The following is a 14,214-nucleotide window of genomic DNA, read 5'->3' as shown; positions in this document are numbered from 1 at the left end:
TTCTTCTTCTGTTTTTGGAAGTTTTTTATCTCCATTTTTGCTTCTTCTTCTCTTCTCTTTACACTCCAACACGAACAAAAAACTTACTCACACGGAAACAAAAAAACAAAAACACATACTTTTTTCTTATTTTAACTTTTTCGACAAATATCCTCGTCACCAATAAAGCGATTAAAAATAATAATTAACGGAAAGTTCATAAATTATTTAGTTAGCTTAATGAGGTGTGTTAAACTAGCTAATAAGTAAAAACATTATATAAAAAATATATATTCTTAAAACGCTATCAAAATGTTACACTTCAAGATAAATATAAATTTATATATATATATATATATATATATATATATATATATATAAACAAAACCAATAATATCTCGGAGTTTTTTAAAAAAAAAACTATACACAAAACTTATGAAATCTTATATTATTCGGTAGTTTCATTATTTTCCGTCAAAGAAGCCTTTCCACTTGTTTCCTTATTTACTTACTCCATTTGATGATCATTGCAAAAGAATTTTTCTTGAAACTCTTTAAACATCACAACTTCACATACATACTAATTAGCATTTGGCATACCCAACCACATTTTTACCTCATATTTTTATAAGGAAAGCCAACAAATATGCTTAATACATATTGCATGTCATTCAAAAATACTTAAACATAAAAATAGGCAAAACCAGGACATTTGACACTCAACACCGGCGCTCAGTGCTAATTGCTCGTAAAAATGGGCGCTTTGCGCTAGGGAGCTAAAATGCTCTCAGACTTGCCGAGGTCTCCAGTGCCCAATGCTACCTAGCCAACACTCAGTGTTAATCAGCTCGTAAAAGTTAAACGTTCAGTGCCACAATAAGGCTTATCTCTACATTAGAAAACATAAATTTTGTGCTGTTATTTTAAGTCAAAACATTTTTTCACTAGATAGGATTTGTACGAAATTGCTCAATTGCTCAAATTTCCAATTTAATCCAATTCGCAACTTAAAGCAATTCACAAACATTTAACATACAATTTTCATCAAAAACACACTTGATCACAACAGTCATACATGCTATAACATATTCATCAATCACAACTAAATTTCATCCTTAATTTGAAAGCGCATCAACATGCAACCATTAATTTTTCTCAGACTCACGCACACATGCAAAAGTAACTTTCCTTACTTGATGAAAAGCTCGACTGGCTCTATCAACTATCATGATAGCATTTGAGTTGTTTATACAGTTTGTCACATTTTTGCTTCAACATTAGCTAAAGAATTATCATGAAACACATTTGAAATGTCAAATAAACTTAACAAAATTTGGTTAAAATAATTAAATTCACGTAATTCTAGAATTGAGGACTAAATTAGCTTAAAGTTTTGAAAAAAGACTAATTCCAATTTTCACTGAAAATTAAAAGACCAAAATCATATTTAACCATTAAAATAATAGGATTTTATTATTTTAAAACACTACCACTTCTAAAATACAATTTTTTAGGATGTCACATGTTGCTTATTGGTTTTTTTAGTTCTACAGAGTTTAGGAAATCAAAGAAAATCAAGAGGGGAAATTCACCTAAAAAAACTCTCAAATATTCAAATGATTAAAAGTTCAAGAAATTTAAGTAAATAGAACTCTTATGTGTGAAATTCATGTTAAAGAGAACATATATTCAATGCAAAGTTGAGTTCTTTAATGTTTTTAGGATGTATATATACAATGACAATAAATATACGTGTAATAGTGATATATTTAAATCATACATAATTTAGTTTCAAAATTGTCCATTAAACAAATATATTATTTTGGAACAAAGATAGAAGTGGGATTCAAATCTCTATTATAGTACTTTATCAATTTATTTATTTATTTTCTATTTTTTATTTTATAAACTAGACTATATCAGTATTTATAAATTAGAAAAACACCACTTCAATTTCAAATTTAATAGAAAATGCAATAAAAACTAAAATTCATTAGATAAATGTTTAAACATGCTAATGTTTACCTACATCTAGATCCCAATGTTATATCATAGTATAATAATGCATTTACTTTTTAAACACTTGAATGAAGTTCGTCATATGATCATATCAGACAAACATATCCAACCTATAAAGATAAAAGTGATTACAAAATTAATTTCTTTTACATTATTTGTTGACATTTATGTCTGCTAGTCTGCTACAGCTGCTTTAGCAGCACAATTGATAATTATTTCATTCAATGATCTATTAGATTCCTTATCTATTTTCTTCTGGGTAATTTTTTTTTAAACGAAAAAAGAAAAATTAAATTTTTAGTGAGAAAAAATAGGTAAGTTCTGGATCATAATCAATCTCTATTCATGTAATAAATATTTAATAGTAATAAATTGTGAGTCTTTCTTTGTTTTTATTAGATAATAGCTATGTTCATTTAAATATTTATTACATAATTTTATAAATCAAACAAATATTGCGTTATTAAAAAATTAATATACATAATACATTTTTTAATGCGAATATGAATAAAAGTTATAATTCTTTAAAATTTAAAGTGAAATACTAAATAAAACTAATAAGTTTTGTAATTTAAAATATATAAAAATGTATTCGAATATTTTTTATCAACACCAAAATAAAATTTAAAAATGTCTATAAATATGAATTTATTTTTGTCAAACCATCCTTTTGTAAATAGGTAAAACACTGGTTAGAAAAAATAATCCAAATTGCGAAATGACATTTCCTTTTTGGTGATAAAAACTGTCGTAGCATGATTGTTTGTATTTTCTTTTTCTATTTTCTGTCCGACAAGAAGAAAAGTGTTACTGACACGTAATTGGAAAATGCAATTTCTCCAATTAAAATTTCTTGCCATAAACAACGTGGTTAGTAAAATTATCCATATATTTATGTTTCATTAAAAATTACAGTATATAAAACAAAAATATTTTAACCATTTCTAAGTTTTCCCCATTCTAAAAAGAAAAACAAACACGTTGATTTCACTTTAATTCCTTTTCTTCTCGTATTACTTAACTAAATAAAGAACGAATATATTTCGCTGTATCCATTTTTCTCTTATTTCTTTCTCCATCTTTTATTGGGATAAACATGTCAGAAGTTTGATTTTAAGCTTTAATTATATTTTTGTACCATTCAATTTTAGTAATTTTTTTTTCAAAATTGTCATTTATTTCTTTTGCTCACTACTCCGTATAAAATCAAAATTCCACCACATTTTACCAATTTGATACATAATCAGCAAACAAGATGACATGTGAAATAAAATAAGTTAAATTTTATGTAGGCCACAACAATGAAAAGGAGATGTGGCCTCTTATATGCCACCTAATAAAAACTTATATAACTTAAATACGTTTTTAATTTATAAATTTTGACAATAAAATATTTTCTTTTTATAATTTTGATATAATTTAATTCTCAAATATTTTATATATATATATATATATATTTATTCTGATTCAATTGTTTATTATATTAAGAGTCATTTTAAATTAATGTTTAATTATTTATATTATTTGATATGTTCCACTCAAATAATAATTTAAAATATTGTTTAATATATAAAGTTATCGAATAGAAAAATTATATTCATTTATTTTTAGAATTTTAAGATCAAAACTTAAAATATAACGAATTTTAATTTTAAGTCTAAATTTAAAAATTATAAACATATTTAACGGTAAACATTTTTAACAATTTTAGACATGCAAAAACATGTAAGGAAATACTTTAACAATGTTGAGAAGGATTATGGATTATCATGAATTCAATTTCAATGTAATTCAAGGTAATATTCGAAACACCAACAGTTTAAATAAACTTGAAATCCAATCTACAAAAATAGTTTATTTTCTAATTTTCATTTTGTCTCGTTTATTTTTATGCACATTTAAATCTACTTGTAACTACGATCATATGATTTATACATATTTAGATTTTACTTAATAGAATATAATTAATCTACAATATGTAATTCAATCTAAAAATACCAATTAAATAAATAAAAAAGAAAAAAACATTTACATAAACCTAAACTTGATTGTTCTAATAAGATTCTTGAAAGTAACATTGTAATTATATATCAAACTTATGTAATTCGTTACATACGGGATTAAAAAGGTGAATCATCCCATTGGGAATAGGAATCCTAGAAAGTTCTTATAACACAAGATTATCAAATTTTGCAAAATCATCCTTGTAGCCTCCTCCTCCTCCAACCTTAACAAAATATTTACATTTGAATCTTAATTTACTATGAAAAATCGAAAAAAAAAAACAAAATAAAAAATTCACATCAACTTTGTTAATGTATCGTGCACTCATCAACAATGTCAGAGAGACAATCTTTCAAATGTTGTTAATAATGAAAAAGTATATTAAGTAATACATTTTAAATTTAACTCAATTACATAAAATTAATTTATAAAATGAGCAAAAAAGACTCTTTATCATTAATGAAATCAAGCAACTTAAACAAATATAAATATTTTTTTTTCTTCTGAATAATAAAGAGAAGTTTTTTTTTTCTAAATAATAAAGAAAGATAACTTTTATCTAAACAATCTCACAAATTTCTGATGGTATCCAGAGTTTCTTCTGTATCAAGTGTCATCTTTTTGTGTTTTTTTCTTTACTTTCTCATTGTTAAAGCTTAAGAAACAGACATTAGGTACATAATGTTCATTTCCTTTGAACACAACTTATTTATATCTTTCCTTGACAAAAAAAAAAAAATACATTACCCAGAGGAAAGAACTGTACTATCTTTTACTCATGACATCATCGTTTCCAAACAGTGTAATGTAACTGTGAAAATATGCTAAAACTGTTATGGTAAAAAAAAATGAAAAAGTAGTGTAATAGTAAAAAAGGGTTAAAGGATATGTTTGGTAACACTTGAACCCCCAACACTAGACACTCATAGCCACAAATTAACTTAACGGTAACATTTCCAACAAAACAAACACACTCTTTCTCTCTCCTCAATTCTTATTTATTTAAAAATATTAAAAAAATAATAATAATAACAATAATAAATCTTCAATAACCTAGGCCCCAGGCCCCTCCCATTGGTCCCACACATCTTTAAGGGTTGTGGCTCTAATAACTATAACTTTTCTCATATCAATAGGGTAATCCCTCCTTTCTCTCTTCCCAACGATAAATTCTTTCTCTCCTTTTTCATAAATCCTTTTCCCCATGCCACCTCTCCCCTCTTCCCCCTTTAATTATGCTCCTTTAAACTCAATTAAAGCAAAAGCCGAAAAACAAGATTAAAAAAAAACACACACACCTTGGTTTTACCCCAATCATAACCAAAATTTCCATTTACTTTTTTATTTAATTCTTAATTTATTTATTGTGATTGTCATATAGAAATGTAATAATACGACTAAGAGGACGACGGTAGATAATTTCAAACCAAGAAAGTATGTATAGAGACAAAAATAGTATTGCGACTGAATTCTAGCACCTATTGCAAAACAAAATAAAAACATTAGTATATATTAAAAATGCAAGTTGCTTGTACTTCTAATATTGTTCTTCCATCTAAATCGGAATAAAATGAAGACGAATTTTCAAAAAAGAAAAACACTATAATATTAAGGTTGTCTAATTAGAAGCACGCACAGTTGAAAACGTAGGTTAAGGTTGTCTAATTGAAAGTAAAATAAAGAAATCCCCTTTAGATGAACGGCATCGTTTCACAGTTCAAACACAACCTTCAATCAACAACAATCACCATAATACGTCGATTTATAATATCATGACATAAATATTCCTCCTCGTAAACACACTGTGTTTATAAGCCACCTCAAACACCTCTTCATAACACAAATCACAAACACACACACACACAAAAAAAAAAAAACACAGCTTCTCACATCTTCTTCTTCTTCTTTCTCAGCAATGGCCAAAGAGAGAGAGAAGAAGCTCTACGTGGCAGTGCTCGGAAACTACGCTGCAGAACTCAAGCTTCTCCTCACAACACTGCTTCTCCTCTGCGTGGTGGCCACGCTTCTTCAGTTCCTCCCTTCCCGCTTCACCATCTCAGCCTCCGATCTCCGTGTCTGCATCTCACGTGTCACGCAAACAACACCCATACTTTCCAACACAACAAACGCTACTTCGTCGTACCCAATAAAAGCATCATTATCACATGCCTCACCACCCCCGCTGCCGCCGCCGTCACCGCCTCCACCGCCACCGTCGGAGCAAGTCCTCCCCGGAGGCATCATCAAGCGTGTGTTCAACCCTTACGGCTCTGCAGCCTACAACTTCATCACCATGGGCTCTTACCGTGGTGGCCTCAACACGTTCGCCATCATTGGCCTCGCGTCCAAGCCTCTTCACGTTTACGCTAAACCGACGTACGAGTGCGCGTGGCACTCACTCGCCGGCGAGAAACTCTCCACCGCCGTCGGCTACAAGATCCTCCCCGACTGGGGCTACGGCCGCGTCTACACCGTCGTTATAGTGAACTGTACCTTCCCGGCTCCACTCAATGCTGACAACTCCGGGGGGAAGCTCGTCCTCTCCGCCTCTACCTCCGGCGGCGGCGACGCCAGCTTCAACATCACCGACACCATAGAAGCTCTCACGGAACAACCCGGCACTCTCGACACTACGTTGTTCACGTCGAGGCCGAAGTACGATTACCTGTACTGCGGTTCCTCTCTCTACGGGAACCTGAACGCGCAGCGCGTGAGGGAGTGGATCGCGTACCATGTGAAGTTCTTCGGGCCGAGGTCGCATTTCGTGATTCACGACGCCGGCGGCGTGCACGCGCAGGTGCGGGAGGTGCTCCAGCCGTGGATTGATCTGGGGTACGTGACGTTGCAGGATATAACGGACCAGGAGCGGTTTGATGGATACTACCATAACCAGTTCATGGTGGTGAATGATTGCCTACATAGGTACAAGTTCATGACTAAGTGGATGTTCTTCTTTGATGTGGATGAATACATCTATGTGCCACCCAAGAGCACTATCAAGTCTGTGCTTGATTCACTCTCCGAGTACTCGCAATTCACCATTGAACAGATGCCGATGAGTAGCAAGCTGTGCCTCACTTCCGATTACGGCAAAACATATAGGTACATTCTCCTCAAACTCATTACTTTTTTCATAATTGTTGTTTTTGTCTAACTGGGTTTTGCCAACTTAATCAGTATTTTGAAGTAAGAAGTTTAGGTATCCAACCGCCTTAAAAAGATAATATTTTTAGCCGACTCAAGAAAGATTGTGTCAAAGAAAGAATCATGGTAGTTCTGTAGCAATAACTCATAACGGGCATGCCAAAAGTTTGGATTTTTCCATGTTTTTAGTTTTTGATTCGGGTTGGTTAATTTGGGTGTTTGCGTGTTTCGAAAGTGTGAGAAAGATTTGGTTTTTTGTGTGTCGGTTGTGAATTTTGGTGGATCGAGGAACTGTGAGATTTGGAGATGGATCTGTGGAGGTTTTTGAAGTGGATTGGTTAGGGGTTTTAGTTTATGAGTTAAGTGAATGATGGATGGTTGTGTGGAGTTTAATGAGCATTTACTGGGGTGGTTCGTTTGGAGGAACAAATGTGATGTCATTTGTTTTATGTTGTTTTGTTTCGGTGCTCGGTAATGTCGCAGATCTTGAGTGGTTGCGTGGTGTTTCATTCCCCAGCGTGGAAGGTGGGGATTGATTTGGCTTGTACTGTAGAAGCGTGAATTAGCCCATTCCTGTGTGGACAGGTGAAGAGTGTGTGTGTGGTGGTGTCTCTGAACTTTCTAGGAGACTGATTTATTTATTATTCCTTATTTATTAGCTGGTGCTGTCTGGTTTAAGAGTATTTTAATGTGACACTGAGAATTCATAAGTGTTCTTTAATTCTATCACAAACATGTCCTTTTGTTAGTTCCGGTAATTGAAATGAAAGAATAGTAGTAGGGCGTGCTAACAAGTGATGATGATGATGATAATGATGATTATTGTTTTACTGAACGTTCACTTGTATTTGATTCTGGTTTTGGAATGAGACCCGTGTTATGTTACCCGGTCCACCACACCTTTGATTGCGACGGTTTTGTTGGGGTGCACTAAACTTTTTTTACATTCATGAAAGTTACTGTTTCCAATTTCACACTCCTTCAACAACAGTTAGATCTAGTTTTTTTTTTTCTAACGTAAGTGTTTACGGGTGGCTTTTTGTACCATACGCTGAATGTAGAAGAAAGCTGGTTTATGCTGTTGGAGGGAATGTCTTGTTTTGCCTTTACAGTTGTTTTGACAACTACATTTCCCACACAGTTGTCAACCATTGTAGTTGTGTGTGTGGTCTCACATGGTGTGGTGTGAAATTTTGCATTGCAGGAAATGGGGTTTTGAGAAGCTGGTGTATAAAGATTCGAAGAAAGGGATCAGAAGGGATAGAAAATACGCAGTGCAACCTAGGAGTTTGTTTGCGACCGGTGTTCACATGTCGCAGAACCTTGCGGGGAAGACAACCCACAAAACAGAGGGCAAAATAATGTACTACCACTACCATGGAACCATAGCTGAAAGGAGAGAATCTTGTAAAATGCTTATAAATTCGACAGAAATCACGTACGAGAAAACCCCTTATGTGTTGGACACCACCATGAGAGACATTGCTGGTGTGATCAAGAAATTTGAGCTCAAGATGATTGGAAATAGGATACAGAAGACACGGCAATGACACTGCCAACACTTTTTTATTTTATTTTTTGAACTATATGATAATAATTTAACTTGTGTTAGAAAATAGGAATTCATTGAGCAGTTCTTTCTTTTCATTTTTTTATGTGGTATATTTACAGATGGGTATATGATCTTTGTTTCATTTTTAATATGTGTTCCTTTTTTTTTTTATTCTTTCCCTTTTTACATTTTGTAAAAAATAATGAATAAAGATGAATGGTTCAATTATGTTGTCGGTGTGGGACATGATGGCATCCCCACCTACAGTGGCTCCATATGGAGGGTGCCTAATGTGCTCCTGTTGCTTTGCTGGTATTCATGCATCTTTTTATTTTTTTTTTATTATTTTCTTTAAATTATTCCGCTTAAGATTCTTCATCTCTAAAAGTGATATAGTAGTTGGTTTATTTCATTTTTAGTTCCATTAATTTTTGCTAAGTACCCTTTAAATTTGATTTAATCATCACTTATGTTAATTAATAACAGGAAATGAATCGAATAATTTTGATAATTAATTTTAAGAAATTTCGTAAACGTCCCTGTTGCAGAGAAAGAAAAAGAAAGCTACGTAATTCTAATACCAAGCATATTTGTGGAGTTCGTAGACTTTTATGTTAAAGTTGTTGAAAATTCTGAACGTGTTTTATTTGGGAGGAAGTGATTGCTGAAAGGGGTTAGCTTTTGGAGAAGTCAAAAAGAGCATCATTCAACCATTGGTCTTCTGTAACTAATTATTTTTAACAAATCATAATTGTGTTTTGGAAATACCTAATTTTATATGGCTTTTTACAGTATCTTTTTAATTTAACACAAATTTGAGAAAGTTCAGTAAGTAGTGTTAAAAAATTGGAGGAATATGCCAAAATAGTAATAATTACATGAGACAAAGGTCAGCTTATTGGCATTTATTTTTTAAATAAGTGTTTTTAATAAAATAAGTAATTTTCTGTTCTTTAATAAGTAAACTCGATCTATTTCTTGTATAAGTCCTTTATTAAAATCATTGATTGGGATTTTAACAAACTGATTTAAAATAAGACGAAGGCGCAATGAATTCACCACATTTTTATATTATTTTTATTAGCTAAAATTAGAGTTAAATATATTGTTATCTATGAGATATTTATCTATTTTTGGGGTTTATGTCTTTAAAATATAAATTCTTTATAATAAAAGTTTCAAATCAACGTTTTTTGTTTATAAATGAAGATTCTTATAAAGAGGTTGTTACAAATAAAATGGACCAAAATAAACTATATGTAAAAATGGTCTAATGTATCAGTTACTAAAAATTATTCGTTTGTAAATTTAAATAAATATTTAAAATTACGAAATGTATGATTAATTTAGATAAATTTAAAATGTAAGTTGATTTTTTGTATATAATTGTATAAAATTTAAAGAGTTGATAACTAAAAAAATAATTATTTTATGATTGTAATTAATTTTGCACATAACAATATATTATTTGAAAATCTATTTAAATTATATGGCTTTTCTTCATTCAATTTCCATTTTATATATCCATTTCACTTGTGATTTAAACAAAAATAGGCGTGATTTCTTTCAATTTCATACCAATTACAAATTATACACACTCAAAAGAAGAAAAAAATTATTCAACCTTTTTAAACTTAAAAAAAAAGAGAGAGAGAGAATAAATTAGCATCAATGGCAATTCCAAATTCAACATGCCAAACAATTTGACGTTTCCTTTGTAGCTTCCGCGTTTTTCATTCATTTGGACGCAAAAGTACTTCTATATGCGATTTTGATGGGAAACAACAGAAGATGAAGCCACGTAAATTCTGCATCTGTTGCAAATAAATAGATTTTTAAAAACGCGCTTAAAATTAACAAAACGCGCTTCAACGTATCATTGGGACTTGATTTTGACTCGATGCATTACTATTCTTCTTAAACTTTATATTTTCATTCAATAATACTTCAATAGATTTAATCTACTTTTTTAAAATTCTAAATCAATCTTGTAGTTAATGCTGCTACTTATTCTTACATATAATAGGATACATTTTCCTAAACTAAGACAGGTTATTGTGTCTTCCTGAAATAATCAATTTCTAAAGTAAAATCAATATATTAAAATTGACCCATTAGTATACACATATACTAATTAAAATTCATCAAAAAGAACCACTTCAGCAGGTGAATTATGTAGGCGATATAAAATTTAAAAACATTTCCTAAATTTCAATTTTTTTTCTTATAATATAGTAAATGCATTTACATATTGAGAATGATGTAATAGATCTATGCAACGCAAACCCTAATAAGTCAAAGGTGTCTTTATGGCGTGTGTCTGTTTATGAAGAAGTTTCAAATATTCATACATAAATTCTGCATCTGAAGTCTAGAACTTAAAAAATAATGAAGGAAACAGAGAGAAAAGGAAAGGTAAGTAGAAGAAAAAAAAATCCAATTTTTAAGATGATAAATTTTAAAAAAATATCACAAACCCTAACATGAATATCAATAGAGAATATTTGTGTGTAATTCATAATATTAGCTTAGCTAGTTAAACTTGACTAATTAATTAAAAATTCGGTATAAGAATACTCTGAGTATATTCTCTTTTCTTGATATTTTATTCTATTTCACATATTATGATGGATTCAACTAATATATAATTATGTATCATCTGGTTGGACCTGCATTAACTATAAAAAAGAAAATTTTAAAAAAATTTCCAAAACAACTCAACCTCATTTATTATGTTATTTTTTGTTTTCCATGTACTTATGTTTAAGCTTTTTTTAAGAGTGTTTCTCTATATATTAATCTTGATTGATTTTTACCTTAATCATTTACAAACTTCAGTTTCATTTATCTTTACTTGTTCGTCTTTACATTTCATTTTCATTTTATAATCTTTACTTTTAAAGTTTTATTTGTATAATATACGAGTTTCGTATGTATATTTATTTAAAAATCAAATATCTTCCACAAAAAAGATTAAAAAAATATTTCTTCACACTGAAACACATTTCAGTGGCTAGTATAAATAAAAAAAACGTAAAAAAATTGTTTATTTATTTATTGAACATCGTCAATTAAAATTTTATATTAATTCATAACAATAGAACTAAAATATTGCTATATTTAGTGAATGCTAATTGATGACTTTAAAAATTGTAAAGCGATATTAAAATCAACTTAAAAACAGTGAGACGAAATAGGTTATGAAAAACAATTATATACGTATTTAAATTCTTTAATATATGTCATTTAATCACTTAATTAATTAATCACAAACTATTTAATTACATATCTTTATAAAATTAGGAGAAATGTTTGAAGGAGTTTCAAGATCATGCATGTACTAATAAGAAAAAAAAATTATTTATTCTATTATTACATTTTTAAATTATTAGGTAGGGTTTCAAACTGAATATTACTCTATTTCTTATAATGTAAAAGTAGTTTTGTTTTGTCCTCAAATACATTAATGATAAGGTAAAACACACTTGTTTAGCAAACTTTCACGTCAAAAATTTGGACCAGTCGATGTGTAGGTTGACTTTCATCTCAGTGAATTGAATCGACTCATAATTCCAAAATTACTATATAATGATTAGAATGATTTAATTATTTGCTAAACACATTTTTTTTTGTATTAAATAATAAAATAAATTTAATACGTGGCTGTAGCCGAATCTCAGGAAGTACCTCGTCGAGTTGTCGGTAGGATGAGGAATGGCTTCACAGCACAATGGTGTGATTAAATAATTTCCCTGTGTTTATTAACACAAAACACAAAAATTTGAGACAGATATTGAAAGTGTGTAAATCGAAAAGCATGGTCTGGTAAACGATAATGTGGTCCACATGAGAAGAAAAGGGCAAGGTCCTACAAGGCTATTGCCATGCTTTCTTCTGTGGTTGGAAAGTGTTGCTGTGACTATGTTGAAGGGCAGCTTGTAGGGTATCCAATATCAAATTCTCACCCAGCCGACACACGCACATATCCATACACATTATACTATCGAAAATCGTGTTCAGATTTTTTATTGATCTTTTCTTTTTAGAATTAAAAATGCAATGTGTTAGCATTTTATATATTTTTTTAATATATTTTAAAACGTTAAAATTAGTGATAATCCGTGTATTATGGAGACACAGTAAAAAAACAGCACTAAACAATCCAGTAAAGAATCCAAATTCTCAAAAATCACCCTTCAAAATTAGTCCACATCTTTCTTCTTTCCTTCACTTGCTTTTCAATGATAGTATACTTCAACTACACTCTTTCTATTTTTACCTTCTTTCATCTCCTACTTTCATCATTGCATTATGAATACGAACTGTCCGATAGCGGGTGGAAAAATATGTCAAAGAAACAAAAATTCGGTTAAGATAGACTTTTTAAGTATAATTATGATATCATGTTAAAAGGTGAATTTTAAATCTAACTCAATATCACAAAATCGATTTATGGTAAGGTTTGTACTATATTTATATATTACAAAATTATTTTATTTTTAGTTAACGTGAGACTTCTAATTAATATATACATATAGAGACCATATCAAAAATTCAGTAGTAAATAAGTAAAGCTTGCAACAAGATGAGTTAGTTTAGGGTTGTTTTCAGCGAAGGAAGAAAAGAGCAGAAGAAGACAAAAGATTACAGTGAAGGGGACAAATGAATGGACCCTAACTAGCAGTGGTGGCACGTCATGGGAAAGAGCTGGCAAAATAGGAATGGAGGAAGCATTTAACAATAATACATCAAATGGTTTTGTTGGGAGTCTCCAATTTCTGAATTTCTTTTTCTTCTTTTTTCCTTCTCTGGTCTTCACGAGAAGCAAAAAGTAAAAGACTAGATACTTCATAGAAAGGGCCATTGAAGAATCAATTATAATGATAGGAAAGTTCCATCATTTATATATAGCCTCCATATGTTCTACATCACACAATCACTCAATAACAGCTACATCAATTCATCACAAATTTATATTTTAGTATAAGCATCTCAAATGTACCTATGTTGCTAATAAAAATACTATCTATATACTCTCACATCACATGCTATATATTAAGAAGTATTCACTTCTACCTATCAAACCAGTTAATAAAATATTGCTTAAAGTGGCTGCTAGATATCACCTTCCCTATCATATGAAATTGATGATTTTTTTTTTCTCACAGAAGTACAAGTTTCTACTTAATTAGTTTTTCATATTGTTAAAAATATATAAATATGAGTTTAAGTTTCACATTGATTAGAAATGAGAGAGTAGAGCACTATATAAGGATAAAGATTTATAAACTTATTATCTTAAGGTTTTGGGTTAAAAGTAGTGTCAATACCTTATGTGGTTAAACTCAGATTTTATTTGTGTTTGTTCTTCTTAGTGAAACTTCCTCATAAACCTAATAAGTGGTATTAGAGTTGATGGTTGTGTCCCGTACCTTATATGATTGGACTTAAATCTTATTAATGTTTATTATTTTCAATAAAACTCCCTCTATAAACCTAACACATGTTTGTATACA

General features: G+C 30.2%; 1 protein-coding gene across 1 annotated transcript; it reads left to right on the top strand.

Annotated features, from left to right (window-relative positions):
- The first annotated feature begins 5,809 nt into the window (after nucleotides 1-5,809).
- LOC114163173 (galactan beta-1,4-galactosyltransferase GALS3-like) lies at nucleotides 5,810-8,923 on the top strand. The gene is made up of 2 exons (XM_028047311.1): nucleotides 5,810-7,104; nucleotides 8,351-8,923. The coding sequence occupies exons 1-2, from the start codon at nucleotides 5,918-5,920 to the stop codon at nucleotides 8,694-8,696; spliced, it is 1,533 nt and encodes a 510-aa protein (XP_027903112.1). The 5' UTR covers nucleotides 5,810-5,917; the 3' UTR covers nucleotides 8,697-8,923.
- The last annotated feature ends 5,291 nt before the right edge of the window (nucleotides 8,924-14,214 follow it).

The sequence above is a fragment of the Vigna unguiculata genome, chromosome 9, assembly GCF_004118075.2.
Source record: "Vigna unguiculata cultivar IT97K-499-35 chromosome 9, ASM411807v1, whole genome shotgun sequence".
NCBI lineage: Eukaryota > Viridiplantae > Streptophyta > Magnoliopsida > Fabales > Fabaceae > Vigna > Vigna unguiculata.
The sequence above is the reverse complement of the archived record's forward strand: the minus strand, read 5'-3'. Positions and strand labels throughout refer to the sequence as shown.

What these genes read in the sequence shown, in the direction of transcription:
- LOC114163173 (XM_028047311.1), top strand. Translation starts at nt 5,918, where the DNA reads ATGGCCAAAGAGAGAGAGAAGAAGCTCTACGTGGCAGTGCTCGGAAAC. An exon ending in GATTACGGCAAAACATATAG is followed by an intron (nt 7,105 to 8,350) that starts GTACATTCTCCT and finishes TTTGCATTGCAG; the next exon opens with GAAATGGGGTTTTGAGAAGC.